This window comes from Mesoplodon mirus (assembly GCF_964341445.2).
Source record: "Mesoplodon mirus genome assembly, chromosome: 13".
In the NCBI taxonomy this organism is placed as follows: domain Eukaryota; kingdom Metazoa; phylum Chordata; class Mammalia; order Artiodactyla; family Ziphiidae; genus Mesoplodon; species Mesoplodon mirus.
The window spans coordinates 5,556,887-5,573,628 of record NC_138989.1 but is presented as its reverse complement, the minus strand read 5'-3'; the positions used below and the strand labels follow the sequence as shown (position 1 = coordinate 5,573,628).

The 16,742-nt window shown below is 51.2% G+C and overlaps 1 protein-coding gene and 1 pseudogene across 4 annotated transcripts in view; both read right to left on the bottom strand.

Annotated features, from left to right (window-relative positions):
- The window catches only part of SCARB1 (scavenger receptor class B member 1), a 79,304-nt gene extending 73,781 nt beyond the window's left edge, over nt 1–5,523 (bottom strand). For all 3 annotated transcript variants that reach the window (XM_082641459.1, XM_082641460.1, XM_082641461.1), the window contains exon 1: nt 5,162–5,523. In XM_082641459.1, coding sequence (XP_082497585.1) covers nt 5,162–5,287 — 126 coding nt within the window. In that variant the 5' untranslated portion in view covers nt 5,288–5,523. The remainder of the gene's footprint in view (nt 1–5,161) is intronic.
- Nucleotides 5,524–12,412: 6,889 nt separating this feature from the next.
- Nucleotides 12,413–12,729, bottom strand: LOC309814694 (E3 ubiquitin-protein ligase RBX1-like; annotated as a pseudogene). The gene has a single exon. The product of its transcript is annotated as an E3 ubiquitin-protein ligase RBX1-like (transcript).
- Between the last annotated feature and the right edge of the window lie 4,013 nt (nt 12,730–16,742).

Below are 16,742 nucleotides of genomic sequence, written 5' to 3'. Positions count from 1 at the left end.
TCGGCGTCTGCTCACCCCACCATCCTACTGTGAACCCAAGCACTGCTCTGGTCCTGGGGACACTGCAGGGAGAGCGACAGGACAGCCCGCGCCCCTGCTCATGAGGCAGAAAGAGAATGCACAAATAAACATATAACGTAAGGGGGTGACTTTTAGGGACATGAGGGGTGAACTGTGCCGATATCTGGGGATGAGCCTTCTGGGCGGTAGAGAAAGCAAGCCAGAGTTTGGTGGGACCAGGCTTGCCGGGTTCAAGGACTTCAAAGAGATAAGCATGGCAGGTGAGCAAAGGAGCCAAGAGGGGGTGAGAGAGGGAAGGAGGGCTGCCTCGTGGCGGGGGGACTTCAGGCCACTGAAATGACCTTGGTATTCACTCAGAGTGAGACGGGAAACCTCAGTGGGTTGTGAGCAGAGGGGGCACATGATCTGGTTGTCTATGGAGACCAGAGGTGAGACTACTGCATTAGTCCAAGCAGTGGATGGAGGAGGGCAGAGTGGCGGAGACGTTGACAAGGGGTCCGAATGCAGATATGCCTCTGAAGGTAAGCTGGTAAGATGTGCTGATGGACCAGATACAGGGGTATCACAAAAAGCATGCAGTCAAGGATGACCCAAGGTTTTTGCCTCTACTCTTGGAGGGAATGAATGGAGATATCACTTATTGAGATGGGGACACAGATGGGAGAAGACCTTGGCAGCTGGAAAAATTCATGGAGATAGCACCCAAGGCTGATTCCAACTAGAAAACATAAAAGACAGCAGAGGGGGACTCAGCTTCCCACCCCACCCCCGGCCGTGGAGAAGGCCACCAGGCCCATCATGGCACATGGTGGCCCAGCGAACGAACCCCTTCCCCTGTGGCCCAGCGGGGCCTTCCCTGGTGTACCAGAGACACCCAGTAACTTGGAAATACACGACCTGGACTGTGCTTCCTAATCCATGCAAACACAGAGGGCCACGCATGCCAGGCTCTGTTCTAGGCTGTGGATATAAGAGCGCCCGTCCTCCTGGGGTTTGCCTCAGGATTTTCACACACACACACACACACACACACACACACACACACACACAGAGCAGCAAGGTAACTTGGGCAAATTACTCTCTTAAACTTCTGTTTCTCTAACGGTGGATGATGAGAGTGAGATGTGTGTCCCAGAATTCTCCCAGGACTAAAGGAAATGATTAACATTTACAAAGATGCCTAGCACACCATCACCCTCGATTATACTCCTGAGTGCATTCGGTCTGAACACCTCTTGCCCAACCCTACCCACTGGGGGAAAGGAGAAGAAATTAGTCTCATTCTCCCCCAAGGCCTCTCCCAGCTACCTCCATCTCCCGGGCCCCTCCACTGTGTGCCTCCTGCATTCTGCGTCTAACTCATTTGGCCATTCTTTGGGGAAAGCTATGGATTCGTTACTAATTTTTAACTAAACACATAATACAAAGAAAAAGTATGAGCCTTACAGATAACGCATAAATATTTCCCCTGCCACACCCCCAGTCCCCTGAGAGTAACCACTTTTGTCAGTCTGGTGCACACCCTTCCACACCTTTTTCTGTGCTTTTACATGCACTGATAGAAACCCAGTGAAAAGACAGAGTATCGTTTTGTGGAGTTTTGGGGGGTTTTTTTGGTTTTTTCTAACACGAGTAGCCTCAAAGCTTTTTTTCAATTAGTAATGTGTTTTTTCTACTTTTCTGTGCCCAAACGTAAATATCTAGTTCCTTCTCTCTCACTTTCACCTAGAAATCCACTGGATGAAGGACTCCTGCTTTACTTCCTATGCCCCTACTGCAATGTAGACCAGATTTGGCAGTCAGGATTCCTGCCCGAAACTGCCACAAGCTGTGTAAACCGGGTACATCCAGAGCAGTTTCACACACAGGTCACCGCCTTTGTACTTTATCATCCTGCCAGGAAACAAACTAAATCCAACCCCTGCCTCAGAGCTGAAGACACATGTCCTGGCTCAGAGGTGAAGTAACTGGCCTGAGGTCCCCAGCCAGCAAATGGCACAGCCAGGTCTGCAAACCCTGAGCTCTGGAAACTGACATCGGTTTCAAAACAAGCTACACCCCTATGCAACCCCATCAGTAACCTGAGAAATGTAACTCACACACATCAGATTAACCCCCGCCCCAAAATTATAATAAGAAATCGGTAATCCCAATAATGGCAGAGATGCAGGGGAGTGACTAGTTTCATACTCTGTGGATGGGACTATAAATGCCCTCAGTCTTCAGAAGGGCCATTAGGCTGTGTCCAAATGCAAACTGGACATACCATCTGGACTAGAGGCTTCTCTTCTAGAAATGTACCCGGTGGAAGTGTTCATCCAGGTACACAGAGATGTATGTATGAGAAAATTATCAGTCAACGGAGAAACAGGTAAGTAATTAAGTGTACAGCCATTCAAAGGAATACTATGCAGCAGTGAAAAGTGTGACTGATTTATATGTTTTGACACGGAAAAATTCCCAAGCGATATCTGTGAATTGAAAAGCAAACTGCAGGCTATTTTGACATAGTTTAGTTCAATATATGTAAATATATATATATTAATGTGTCTAAATCCATGCTCGTGATGTGTATCTCCATAAAAATCTAGAAAGATACTCTCAGATGACGGTGGTACTATCACAGGAGGGGAATAAAATGGGGGGAACCTTTTTTTCCTTCCACTTGAATTTTTTTTTTTTTTTTTACAAACAAGAATCCATGTATTTTATATACACGGACTTCTTTAACCCCAAAGCATTAAAAAAAAAAAAAAAAAAAAAAAAAAGTAGGGCTTCCCTGGTGGCACAGTGGTTGAGAGTTCGCCTGCTGATGCAGGGGACACAGGTTCGTGCCCCGGTCCAGGAGGATCCCACATGCCGCGGAGCGGCTGGGCCCGTGAACCATGGCCGCTGAGCCTGCGCGTCCGGAACCTGTGCTCCGCAACGGGAGAGGCCACAACGGTGAGAGGCCCGCGTATAGCAAAAAAAAAAAAAAAAAAAAGTAGAAATCAAAGCACAAGCCCTCCCATTCAAGTTGTACGTGGACACGTGCAGCCAAAGAAAACACCAGCGGGCCATCCCTCCCTCTCCTAGCATCCCACCCACTCGGTCCCCTGAACACAGATGCTCTTCTTCCAAGGGAAGGCGCTTGGCCAGGGCTCAGCCTGAGCTGTCCAAGAAGAAACTGTCACAGGCTGGGCTCGCCTCCGTGCCTTCACGCCACTCAGCCACAAACCAATCACCTTTGGGATATTCACGGAGAACGCTGGGTGGCTCTCACTCAAGTTTAAGCCCAGAAATCTTAGCTCCGGGACAACTGAGGACAGTGGCGCTTTCCTCTTTGGAAGCCCTGAGGAGGAGTGGGAAATTAGGTAGGGCGTGCAGGTGTGCCTGTACACACACACACACACACACACACACACACACACACAGAGACATCCTTCATCTGATTGAGAGCCGTGAAAAGAAAACACCTGAATTAAGTCCAAGAAGGACTGGGCTGACAAGATTCTGCATCAGCTATAAATCCCACTTATCCCCACACCCCCAAAAGCAACAGGCTCTCTGCACGGGATCACGACGGGCTTGCCACGCTTACAGCACCCAAGTGATGGTCTCTCCAGGGCTCACACAGTACAGAAACCACAAATTTGGCGGGCGTTTACCGCCGGCTTTCACTGAGATAAAGCTCTCACAGCTACTTTGAAAAGCAAAACAGATACAGCCGTTGGCCACCACGGGAGAGAAAGAAGCAGTTCTGGTCACTCTCAGGTTTCCCCAAGAAACTTTTTCCCGCCACTTCACAGGCAAGAAAAAAAAACCACTAAGAGGAGCTCGGGGCTCAATGTCACCATCGGCCAGGATCTCCTTGCAATCAGATTACAGGATTTAATGGGACAAGATTTGACAACAAAACAAAGGACACAGTGTGGCCAAGATGACTCAGACAACTGCTCACCCAGACACCTCGAGAAAAACCAAACGTTGCTCCATCTTTAAAGCCAAAAAATGGCAGCCGGGTCCAAGCAGATGCAGTCTTCATTCATTCGCTCATTCATTCATCTCCCAAGCATCCTGCGCTGGGCATGGGGCACAGACACGAAATGGGGACAAGTCCCCATTCTCAAGAAACTCGCCTAAAGAAGCCGGTTAAGGGGAAAAGCGAAATCAACTAGCAAGTGATGACAGCCACATCCTTATGCGTCTGGCTGGATCTTGGGCCAAGGTGAGCCTCAGTTTCCCCTCCTGGCCCTGCAGGTGCTGGCCTTTCCTTCAAAGAGCTGAATGCTTTTACCTCAAGTGTGATACTCTGCAATCTCCCTGTCCTTCAGTGACTCCAGGCTCATTCAAAAATGCCACCAGACACCCAGGGCAGAGTCTGACGGTCTGAAGGCCAGCTGACAGCCTTAATTTGTCTCCCTGGTTGAAAGGGCAGTGGTGTATAAGGTTAGGACCGCAGGAAAGCTCTCAGGCTGTGGACTCCCCAAGGACCCTGCTTATGCAGCCTTGGGCTTATGCCTGCCTCTGTGTGGATCTGGGGAGAAAAGCGGCTTATCGTTGCCAATCTGCATCAGGAAGGCAGCTCCTGGAAGGACAGAGCAGCCCATTCCACCTCTGAGAAGGGGTTCGTATGGGGAGGTTCTGGACAGCAGAGACCGCTCTCCTGAGCACCCACCGGCCTGGGCACCCATGTGAGTCTCACATGCACGTGCATGGAGGGTTCCTGTCCTCCTGTGCTCACAGGAAACAAGCAAAGTGCAGCCCTCGTTTTACCACACGCTGTCACAGGCTGCCGTAGAAGAGGCAAGAAGCATGCGAGCCCGCTCCTGGGCTCCTCCAGGCAGTACCAGAAACGTGGCCACACTCCAGGCCCGCCTTGGACCCCAGACCCTTAAGGTGAGGTCAGGCTCCCAGGTGGTCTCTAATTCAGGCTTCCCCAACCCGGGCCTGCGCCTCCAGCAAAAGCCCTGGATGCCCTCCTTGGCCCCCAAACTCAGCCTGCGTCCTGGGTCGGGGAGGTTCCTGGGAAGGTGGCCAGCTGCCCCTCCTCATGCCCTCTGGTCTCTCCGGTGCTCAGGGGCCCCGGCCCTCCTCGGCGCCCAGCGCCCTCCAGCCCCGGAGGGCACCGCGTGCACTGACCCCCGGGCCCCTCACCCACCTTGAGGACCTGCTGCTTGATTATCGAGGGCACCATCACGATCATGATAACGCCCAGCACGGCGCACAGCAGCCCGGCGAAGCCCAGCGTCGCGGCCGCCCGGCGCGCTCTAGAGCGGCTGCCCATGTCTGCGCGCCCCGGCGCCCGTGCGGTGCTCGCGGGGCTCCGCGCCTGTGGAGGGACCGAGGCGGGGACGGAGGTGACGGAGGCAGCGACTCCGCGGACGCGGGCCGCAGCGGCACGGCGGGCCCCGGACCGCAGCGCACGGAGGAGCGGCCCGGCAGGTGGCCAGCGGTTTTATGTGCCATCGCCGGGGCGGACCGCCCCCGGGACGCCCTGGGCACCAAGATCTGGGCGGGCGCCAGCAACTGGGCGGGCAGCAGCGGGCGGGGGCGGAGGGGCGGGGCCTAAGTTCGCAAGGGGCGTGGCCGGGGCGGGGCGCGGAGAGATGGTCCGATTGGGGCGGAGCCACGGCCACCGGCCCCAAGCTCTAGCTTCCGTTTCCGTGGGAGGGAGACTTGGAGGTCTCGTGGGCTGCGTGCACTGTTGGGCTCGGCTCCCCTGCACCTCGTAACCCTTCTCCCCTTCCTCACTCCCAGCTGCTCCCCGCTCACCCCTTTTCCTGCTCCCGCCTCCCCATCTTCTCCCCCCTCCTCCATTGTCTCCTCGTCCTCCCCCGCCTCTCCCTCCTACCCCTGCCTCCAAGACCCTCCTCCTCCCCTCTTCTTCTCCTCTCCTCCCCTCCCACTTCCTCTGTCCTGAGCGTCGTCACTGTTCGTATTTAGTAGGAATTGCCCAACTCTGGCAGGGACTCCAGAGCGCCCGCCCCCAGCTCTGCGACCTCCTCTCCCCGCAGGGCGCCACACACACCTTCCCGCGTGTGCGCACACACATGCTACTGCAGCCTCTCTCTCCGTGGAACAAGCCCAGCGGACTCCCGCCTCAGAACCTTGTACCCCTACGACTTGGAATTCTGTCCCCCCCAGATATCTGCCCGGCTCCTTCCTTCACGACTGCTCCGCCACCTTATCAGAAAGGCTCTTCCCTGCCACCCTGTGTGAAATAAAATAGCGGCCAGTTCTCCCCTCACCCCTCACCCTTATCACCGGGCCACCACCTGGCCTGTTCCACGTTCATATGTTCTTGCGTTCTGACCATCGCCAGGCGCTAGAATGCTACGGGCAGAAGCTTCGTCTCTTGACAAAGCTTGAGCGCTGCCTGGCTGGGAACGCCTGCTCACAAGGAACGTTTTAGAATGAATCAGCGAGGAGCCTTCTAGGTGGGGTCCTTGTGCTAAGCGACTCCATTCTACAGATAAGGAAACGGGCACAGAGGGTTAGGTCAACAAACCCAAGTCCCTGCTTTCTAACGAACAGGGAGACAGGCGATTGGCAAGTGAACAAATGAAAGAGGGATTGCAGATAAGTGCTACAAGGAATGAAACCTGGGTGCGCGCTCTGCTGCAGCCCTCAAGCCCCACCCACCTGCTCCTAATGCCTGCAGCCCTCCTCCCCACCTGGACTTCTGGACCCCTGATGTAGACCAGTCCCCTCAGTCTCTAGTGGGGGCCACGCAGGGATAGGAGGGCAGTGTCCCCAGCACCTGCGTAAGGCAGGCCAGTCCCTGAGGGCTCAGAATGAGGCCTTCTGAAACTCTTCTTCAACCCTGGAAGGAAGCAGCCTTCTCCCAGGCCCACCCTTAAGCAACACAGCCTGGCCTGAGTCAGTATTTATCAGGCACCTGCTGTGACTAGCCAGAGAGCCTTGCCTGGCATTGTGTTCCCCTTGAGAGACGCAACATTGTCCACGGCACCGGGAGCAGGGACCCGACCCCTGACCTAGATCCAGATGGCTGGGGCAAAGGTGGCTAGATGAGGCGGCTGTGGTGTCAGATGGGGGCAGCTTCCAAGAAGTCCATGCTACAGGATTTCCTACCCTAGAGTCCTGGGGAAAGTGGCTTGGTCCGTTCTGTGCCTCAGTTTGTTCACCTGTCAAATGGGGATAATAAGAGCCTCTCTCCAAGGGCTATTGCGAGGATGAAATGAGTTGGGAAGATGTGACCGTGCGTAGAATAGTGCCCCAGGGTGAGAGCACCTTGAAGCTGGCTGTTCTTGCTGCTGCCCTGAGGTCCTAACTGACCTGGCTTTCGCTCACCTTTCTGCACCCATGTCCCAACCTCCGCCCCTTGTTCTCTCTACCCCAGGCTTCTGGGCCTTCTTTCTGTTCCTTAAACAGCCCCAGCTTCTTTCAGCCACAGGGTCTTTGCACTTGCTGTTCCCTCTGCTTAGAATACACTTCCCCGGGCTTCCCTGGTGGCGCAGTGGTTGAGAATCTGCCTGCCATTGCAGGGGACACGGGTTCAAGCCCTGGTCTGGGAAGATCCCACATGCCACAGAGCAACTAGCCCGTGTGCCACAGCTACTGAGCCTGCGCATCTGGAGCCTGTGCTCCGCAACAAGAGAGGCCACGACAGTGAAAGGCCCGCACACCGCAATGAAGAGTGGCCCCCGCTCGCTGCAACTAGAGAAAGCCCTGGCACAGAAACGAAGACCCAACACAGCCAAAAATAAATAAATTAATTAAAATAAATAAAAAGAATACACGTCCCCACACCTGACGCCTTCTCCTCCTGCAGGTCTCACTTCAAAGCCTGCTCCTTGGAGAGGCCTCCCCTGTGTAATCTGTCCAAAATGAAAGTCCCAACCCACCAGTTACTCTCTATCAAATCACCCCATTTTATCTAAAATTGTCTTATTCGTTTATCTCTTTACTTCCTTCTCTCCCCAGCTCCCAAGAGAGAGAAAAGCTGGTCTGTTTTTGCGAATGGATGTATCCCCAGCACCTGGAACAATGCCTGGCACCTAGTACATACTCAATAAAGGCTTGAAATAATTAACCTTTAATTAATTAACCAACTCATTCATTAATTAATATAATTTCATTGAATTCCTTAAGGCCTTCAGCGGCTATCAGCTATGGGGATTGTTTTATGTTTGCTGACTTTTGTAGTTCTTGGGAATTAACGAATTAACTAAAATCTGGGGTCTGTGCTCGCCCTGACGCCACCCCATTCTCTGATACCCAGCTTCCCTCGGCAAGGACTGGCTCGCCTTGACCATCTCACCCAATCTAACTTTCAAGTCTTCAAGGTCCAAATGTACGTGATGCTTACCCAAGAGAGCCCCCAAGGCCACAGCAAGAGTGTTCTCATGTCACGCCACACTGTCACTTGACAAGAGAGAAAGCAGAGATGAAAGGATGTCTGAGACACGTGACCAGCTGTGACCTCGCTGTGGGGAGTCACATCCACTGGGGGTGTAGGGGGCGGTGACCTAAGAAGCCAGAGAAAAGACTTCGTCATGTTTCAAAGGGAGGCTTTTCCAGGACGAGGCAAGACAATGATGCAGAAGGAAAAGAAAGATTAAAGATAGCAAAATATTATCAACGTGCATGTCAGAGAGATCCTGTAAACGCCAAGTCAGATGACGTTCCTCCTCAGCTCAAAACCCTCCCACGATCGAGAGACAGTTAGTGGGAGTGTTGGCAAAGAGGTGGAGAAATTGAGACCCTCATACACTGCTGGTGGGATTGTAAAATGGCACGGCCACTGTGGAGAACAGTCTGGAAACAGCTCCTCCAAAGACTAAACACAGAGTTGCCATAAATCCCCGCAGTTCCCCTCCTGGGTATACATGAGAGAAATGAAAACTGTGTCCGCACAAAAATTTGTACATGACAGCACTCTTCATCATAGCCAAAAGGTGGAAGCAACCTAAATATCCCCCACTGACACATGGATAAATAAAACGTGGAATATCCCACAATGGAATATTATTTAATATTAAAAAATGAAGTACTGATCCATGCTGCAACACGGATGACTTTGAAAACATTACCCTAAGTGAAAGAGGCAGTTACAAAAGACCACATACAGGGCTTCCCTGGTGGCGCAGTGGTTGAGAGTCTGCCTGCCGATGCAGGGGACACGGGTTCGTGCCCCGGTGCGAGAGGATCCCACACGCCGCGGAGCGACTCGGCCTGTGAACCATAGCGGCTGAGCCTGCACGTCCGGAGCCTGCGCTCCGCAACGAGAGAGGCCACAACAGTGAGAGGCCCGCGTACCGCAAAAAAAAAAAAAAAAAGACCGCATACAGTATGATTCCATTTCCATGAAATGCCCAGAACAGGTAAATCCATAGAGACAGAAAACAGGTTGGTTAGTGTTTGCCTAGGCTGGGGGGCAGAAAGAATCGGGAGTGACTGTTAAGGGTTCTTTTTGGGGTGACAGAAAGTTCTAAGATCGATTGTGGGGATGGTTGTACTGCTCTGTGAATAGACTAAAACCCATTGACTTGTACATTTTACATGAGTGGGTTGTGTGCTATATGAAGTATAGCATATTTCCTGTGGTTCCCACCTGACTCAGAGTAAAAGCCCAAGTCCTCACCACAGGCTCTGTGAGCTCTGTGGGTCACCCTCATCTCCCTGACCTCGCGTCCCCCTCTCCCCCAGCCCACTCTGCTCCACCTCCTAGGTGTTCCTCAAACCTGCTGCCTTGCCCCTGCCTCAGGGCCTTTGCACTTACTGGTCCCTCTGCTGGACAACTCTTCTCTCAAACCTCCATGTGGTCACCTTCCCTTCCTTCAAGTCCTTCTTTATATGTCCTCTTCTCAGCAAAGACTTCCTTCCTATCAACCTTCTCAAATTACAGCCACACCCACAATCCCCCCATCTCCCTGCTCTGCTTTATTTTTCTCCATTATGCTCACCACCATCCAACACTACATTATTCCTGTATTTGCTTGTTTTATTGGTTCTCTTCCTCCTCTGGAATGAAACAGTCTCCATGAGGGCAGGAATCTGTCTATTTTGTTCATTGCTGTATCCCCAACTCCTAGAACAGTGCCTGGAACATGGCAGGTCCTTAATCAATAGGCATTGATAAACAACAGCTATAAGAACCCAATGGTTAAGAACCTGCAGCCAGGGCTTCCCTGGTGGCGCAGTGGTTGAGAGTCCGCCTGCCGATGCAGGGGACACGGGTTCGTGCCCCAGTTGGGGAGGATCCCACATGCCGCGCGGAGCGGCTGGGCCCGTGAGCCATGGCCACTGAGCCTGCGCGTCCGGAGCCTGTGCTCCGCAACGGGAGAGGCCACAACAGTGAGAGGCCCGCGTACTACAAAAAAAAAAAAAAAAAAAGAACCTGCAGCCAGGTTACATAGCTGTGTGACCTTGGGCAAGTTGCTTAACCTCTCTGTGCCCTGGCTTCTTCCTTATCTATGCAGTAGAGATCATCTCAACAGTGCCCACCTCCTGGCGTAGTCATGGGATTAAATCAGCTAATCCTGGTTACACACTTATCGAGGTGCCATCCTTACATGGGATCCTCACTGCGTGCAGGCTGCCACACTTGGTCCGCCCCACCTCAGCCCAGGAGGAATTCTTATTACCTCCTGGGGCAATGCATGAGCGGTATTGCATAGAAGCTGAATGGCTTGATTCAGAAGAGTCATAGCTGGTTACCGGCAGAGCAGGGATGGAACCAAGTCACTCGGCTCCAGAGCCCAGACATGAATCATTACTCCCTTTGCTGAAGAAAAAGTGGAGAGAGGGAAAACAGGAAGTAGTTGGGGAGGGTGAGAGAAAGCTCAGGGAAAAAAGAAAAAGCCAACGAGGAAGAGGAAACAATCACGTTTGGCCACATCTGCCACCTAGGTCGCCACTGGGTGAAGACGGACCCAGAGCTCACATTCGCTGCTTTTATTCATTCAGCCGATATTGACCTACTATATGCCAGGCACTCTGCTAGGTGCTGGGGACCCAGCAGTGAACATACAAAGCCTTGCTGATCTTCTATTCCAGCAGACAAGCAAGATCAATAAATGGTAAACATAATCATTGGTAACTTTTATAACATGCCAGGGCTGCGCTGCCCTATACGGTAGCCACTGACCACGCACGGTGACAAGACACTCGAATTGATGTTCACGTGACAGCTGCTGTGTCCTACACACGCCAGGTTTCAAGGACCTCCTGTGAAATAAAGATCATAAAATATCTCAATATTTTTATGTTGATTACACATTGAAATGACAACATTGGGATATGTTGGGCTAATTAAAAATATACTATTGAGGGCTTCACTGGTGGCGCAGTGGTTGAGAGTCCGCCTGCTGATGCAGGGGACACGGGTTTGTGCCCCGGTCTGGGAAGATCCCACATGCCACGGAGCGGCTGGGCCCGTGAGCCATGGCCGCTGAGCCTGCGCGTCCGGAGCCTGTGCTCCGCAACGGGAGAGGCCACAACAGTGAGAAGCCCGCGTACCGCAAAAAAAAAAAAAAAAAAAAAAAAAAAATACTATTGAGATTAATTTCTCCTGTTTCTTTTTACTTTTTAAAATGCAGCTACTGGAATTCCCTGGTGGTCCAGTGGTTACGACTCCACACTTTCACTGCCGAGGGTGCGGGTTCGATCCCTGGTTGGGGAACTGAGATACCACAAGCCAAAAAAAAAATTAAATGCTGCCGGTAAAAATTTTTTTTAATTGCACACGTGGCTCCCATTGCATTTCTGTTGGACTGCGCTGTGTTAGAGGATGATACATGATTTAGCAGGAAAAATAAGAGAACAGGGTAAGTGCCCCCAGTGGGCAGGGTTGCAATTTAAATGGGGTGGTTGGGGGAGGGCCTCTGTGAGAGGATGACATTTGAGCAAAGACTTAAAGTAAGTGCAGGAACGAGCCACGTAGATATCTGGGGAAGGTCTTTCCAGGCCCAGGCAACAAGTCAGTGCAAAGGTCCTGAGGCAGGAGTGCGCCTGGATAGATGTTCGTTAAGATGCTATAATATCCCATTGATGCAAATGACTTCTTAGGAGCTGTTTTTCTTCAGTAGGTGAAAATGACTCCTGCAATTTTTTTTTTACAATCCTTTTTTTTTTTTTTTTTTTTTTTTGGCCATGCCAGGCAGCTTGCTTGCAGGATCCTAATTCCCCAACCAAGGATTGAACCCATGCCCCCTGCAGTGGAAGCACGGAGTCCTAACCACTGGACTGCCAGGCAATTCCCGGAACACTTTTTTAGAATTTAGGAAAGTAGATTTTATTTGACACAGAGTACAATAGGGCTGCAGGAAGAGCAAACTGAAAAGACAAAGCAGGAGAGACACAGTTCTATTGAACAGTTAAGTAACAGGAGGGCAAGTCATTAAATGAAGAACAAAACAGTTGAGCTTGATCAACGAATGCTCTTTTTCTAATGCCCATGCTTTTGGAATTCCCGCTCTCTGTTGTCCAGCGGACACAACTACTGTGTTTTGAGGCAGCGGGAGATGCAGGGGAAGTGCTTAAACTCCCCCGTGCAACGGCGCATCTTCAGAAGTAGCAGACACCTGGGTAGCTTGACATTCTATGCAAAGATTCATAACGTGGTTCCTGCAGATGGCACAGTTACCAACAACGCTATCCCAGGCTCAGAGGGCTACCACATTTCCCCCTTTTCATGTCAAAGTGCTTCTTGCCTGCACTGATGCTGGCGCCACCCCAGGTATCCACATCCATCACCGCCGCCATTTTGGAAACACACAGACCCTTGCAGCTGTGTGCATATTAATGTTAGTGGAGGTCTCCAGAGTCTCACCACCACCACCACATCCCCTAGGAGACTCAGCCAAGCCCCTACAAAACCCTGACTTCCTGCAGAATCATCCACCACCTTGGGAGTCTCCAGACGTCTTCCTTCACTAAAAGCTGCCAGTTGAACTTCACCTTTGCCCCTGCCTCTCAGGACTTGAGACATGTACGTCTCTCTGGCAAGAGCTAAGTCTCCAACACAAAACCACCTTCCATCTCAAAGGTGTAAGTGTGTGGGAGGGCTCAGCTGGCAACCAGGAGCTAACAACTCTGTTCTGTGTCTGCCGGATCACAAGAGAAAAGCCTCTGCCTGTTCCCACAGCCCAGATGGCTGGAGACGTGAGGATGGTTCCAGTTCCAGGACCCAGGAGGCTCCTCTGAGGTCACCTGGCCCTGCCAGACCTGCAGGGATGAACATCCATCCATCCATTCATATAGCAGATATTCACCCAGCACCCACTCTGTGCCAGGCCTACTGTGTGCTAGGGGCAGGGGATAGAATAGTGAACAAGACAGACAGGTCCCCTCTGTCCTGGCCTCACGTTTCAGCAGGGTAGAGAGATTTTAAAACAAAACACACCTAAGCAAATAAATAAGGATTTTATATGATGCTAAAGTGCCAATGAGAGAAACAGATGAGGTAACACCCCAGAGAAATGAGGGGGTGGAGGGGTGAGACCAGAAGGGTGAGACCGGGGAGGACATTCTGGCAAAATACCCAGTAAGTGCAAAGGCCCTGTGGCAGGGAGATGTCCCATCTGTTCAAGGAACAGATAAGCAGAGACGGTGCCATGAAGAGCAGGCCCCTCAGATAGCATGACCGCCCAGTTTCTATCTCTTGTCCCAATATGATTATTGCTAGTACCCTCCCCCTTTTACTCTCAAAGTTTGTGCAATAAATGAATTGTTAGGTTTTTCTTAGGCCATGGTAAAGAATTCCAATTTTAGCCGTGGAGATCTCATAGCAGAAGAATAACCTAAATCACAGTGATCTGATTTAGGTTTTAAAATACCTTTCAGGGAATTCCCTGGCGGTCCAGTGGTTAGGACTCTGTGCTTTCACTGCCGGGGCCCAGGTTCAATCCCTAGTCGGGGAACTAAGATCCCACAAGCTGCGCAGCAAGGCCAAAAAATAAAAAATAAAAAAAATATATGGGATTTCTCTGGCGGTCCAGTGGTTAAGACCCCACGCTTCCCCTGCAGGGGGCACGGGTTCGAGCTCTGGTCGGGGATCTAAGATCCCATGTGCTGTGTGGTGCGACCAAAAAAACTAAACTTTCAATGATTGCTAATTTTGAAGGGGTGATAACTGTTACGTGAAGCATTTTCGAGGTGTGTACTGCAGGATGTACGGGAGAAAGGCCATTGTGTCTGAGAGTAGCTTCAAAATAATTCACTAAAAGAGAAAGTGAAGAGGATGGATGAAGCAGCTGTAACAAAAAAACTTGATAGGTGTTGAATCTGAAAAATGGGTCCATGGAGGTTCATGGTACGATTTTCTCTACTTTTGTGTCTGTTCCTACTATAGACTGAATGTTTGTGCCTCCCACACACACAACACACACACAAAAAATTCATGTGTTAAATCTTAAGCCACAGCGTGATGGTATTTGGAGATGGGGGGGTCTCTGGGTGGTGATTAGGTCATGAGGTTGGAGCCATTTTGAATGAAATTAGTGCTCGTATAAAGGAAACCCCAGAGAGCTCCCTCACCACTTCAGCCACGTGAGAACACAAGGAACCTATAACCATCTATGAACCAGGAAGTGGGCTGTCACCAGACACAGAATCTGCCAGCCCCTTGGTCTCGGACTTCGAGCCTCCAGAACCATGAGGAAAAAAAATATCTGTTGTTTATAAGCTACCCAGTCTGCGGTATTCTGTTACAGCAGACCCAGCAAACTAAGACAATTTCCCTTTTTTTTTTTTTTTAAAGAATAAAAATACATCTCCCTGACTGCTGCTTGAGGGTCAAGAGTAAAAAGTGTGGCTCAGCTAGGATGAGAATGAGGTTGCCCTGAGCAGCCTGGGTTGTAGTGACTTGGGTTGGGGAAGCCAGGGAGACCTGGACGGATGGAAGGTGTATTTGGGACGGATGGATCGGGGGTGAGGGGTAAAGGCGGGGAAGAAATCTGTGTCATATCAGGAAGGGCTCAGTCATTCAACAAATATTCATTGAGCATCTACCCTGTGCCAGACACAGTGCTGCGCTGGGGGACCCAGTGCTGGGCGAAGCAGCCATGGTCCCAGCCCTCTTGGAGCTCACAGTACTGAAGGAGAGACTGACAATAAATTAGCACAGAGGTCTAGAATTACAAACTGCACAACAAAGGAAAAAGAGAGAGTTCTCACAGAGCTTGAGAGTGGGAGGTCCTATGCCAGGATATTGTCCTGTCCCTCAAGAACCACCTTCTGCTTCTCCATCCTGATGTCTTCCCTAAGAAGGTGACCCTCAGAAACCAGGTCAGCAGCCTCCCTTGTCCTCTGGTTTCTAGCTGGCTCTGGCCACTAGGAGGTAGGAGATCTGAAGAAGCTGAGTGAGGGAAAATGAGATGTTCCCCAGCCTCCTCTGGTGCTATGTTCTTAGTAAAGATACCATTCATCCTCCTTTGCTACTCCTCTTATCTAGAATCCATTTTCCTTCCCCCAGAATCTGGGCTGACACTGTGACCTCTGTCAACCACAGGTTGACTGTGGCAGAAGTGACCCTGGGTAGCCTCCAAGAGTGGACCTTAATCCATCAGCAGCTCTGCCTTCACCTCCTAAAACACTCCTTCTTGAACTCGGCCACCATGTTGTGAGGAAGCCCAAGCAGCTGTGTGGAGAAGCCATGTGAATGAGGACCATGCCCTCAGCCACCAGCCCAGCTGAGCTCCCAGCTGGCAGCCAGCATCTGTGGACCTGCCAGGCAATATCCTGGCATAGGACCATGGCATTCCAGAACTATTCAAGCCAGAAGATGATAAGAAATACTAAATTTTGTTGTTTTAAGTCACTACCTTTTGGGTTTTGTTTTTTTTTTAGCAGCAACAGATAACAGAAACGCTCAGGCTGGCCACGACCCTTGCCAAGTAAGGCAGCCCCTCTCCTTCCAGGTTCCAAGGTCATTCCCTCCCCTCCAACCTTCAGCCCTAGGAGTGAGAACAGCTTCACGACTCCTTTTGTTTCCCTCACACCTTTAAAACAGTCCCTGTATTAAACCCTCTTCAAAATCTCCCAGTTTTAGTGCACTGTCCCCTTCCTGCTTGGACCCTGACAGATATGAGAACTGATTCTGCGGTGAAAAAGGAATTAATTAGAGAAGAGGAAGAGAATCCTAGAGATAGCGTTCTGGGGCAAAAGCCTGGAGGTAAGAAAGAATAGTCATTAAAAACAGCAAGTCCCGGGCTTCCCTGGTGGCACAGTGGTTGAGAGTCCGCCTGCCGATGCAGGGGACACTGGTTCATGCCCCGATCCGGGAAGATCCCACATTGCCGTGGAGCAGCTAGGCCCGTGAGCCATGACCGCTGAGCCTGCACATCTGGAGCCTGTGCTCCGCAACGGGAGAGGCCACAACAGTGAGAGGCCCTTATACCACACACACACACACAAAAACAGCAAGTCTGGAGCCAGATAATCCAGGTTCAAATCTCGGCTCACCTGTGGGCATGATACTTACTTCTCTGGACTTCAATTGCCCCATCTGTAAAATGGCGCTAATAATACCTATTTCAGAGGTCTGTGGTGTGAATCAAGTGAGCTCCTATCTGTGAAGCCCTTAGAACCTTAGCGTGCTTATTTAATAAAACAAACAAACTGAAAGGTCTCAGGTTGGTAGAGGGGAGAGGTGAGAATGTGAGATGTGAGGTCAAAAAGTAAGCAAAGGTGGGACTTCCCTGGTGGTCCAGTGGTTAAGACTCCTGGCTTCCACTGCAGGGGGCGCGGGTTCAACCCCTGGTCAGGGGACTAAGATC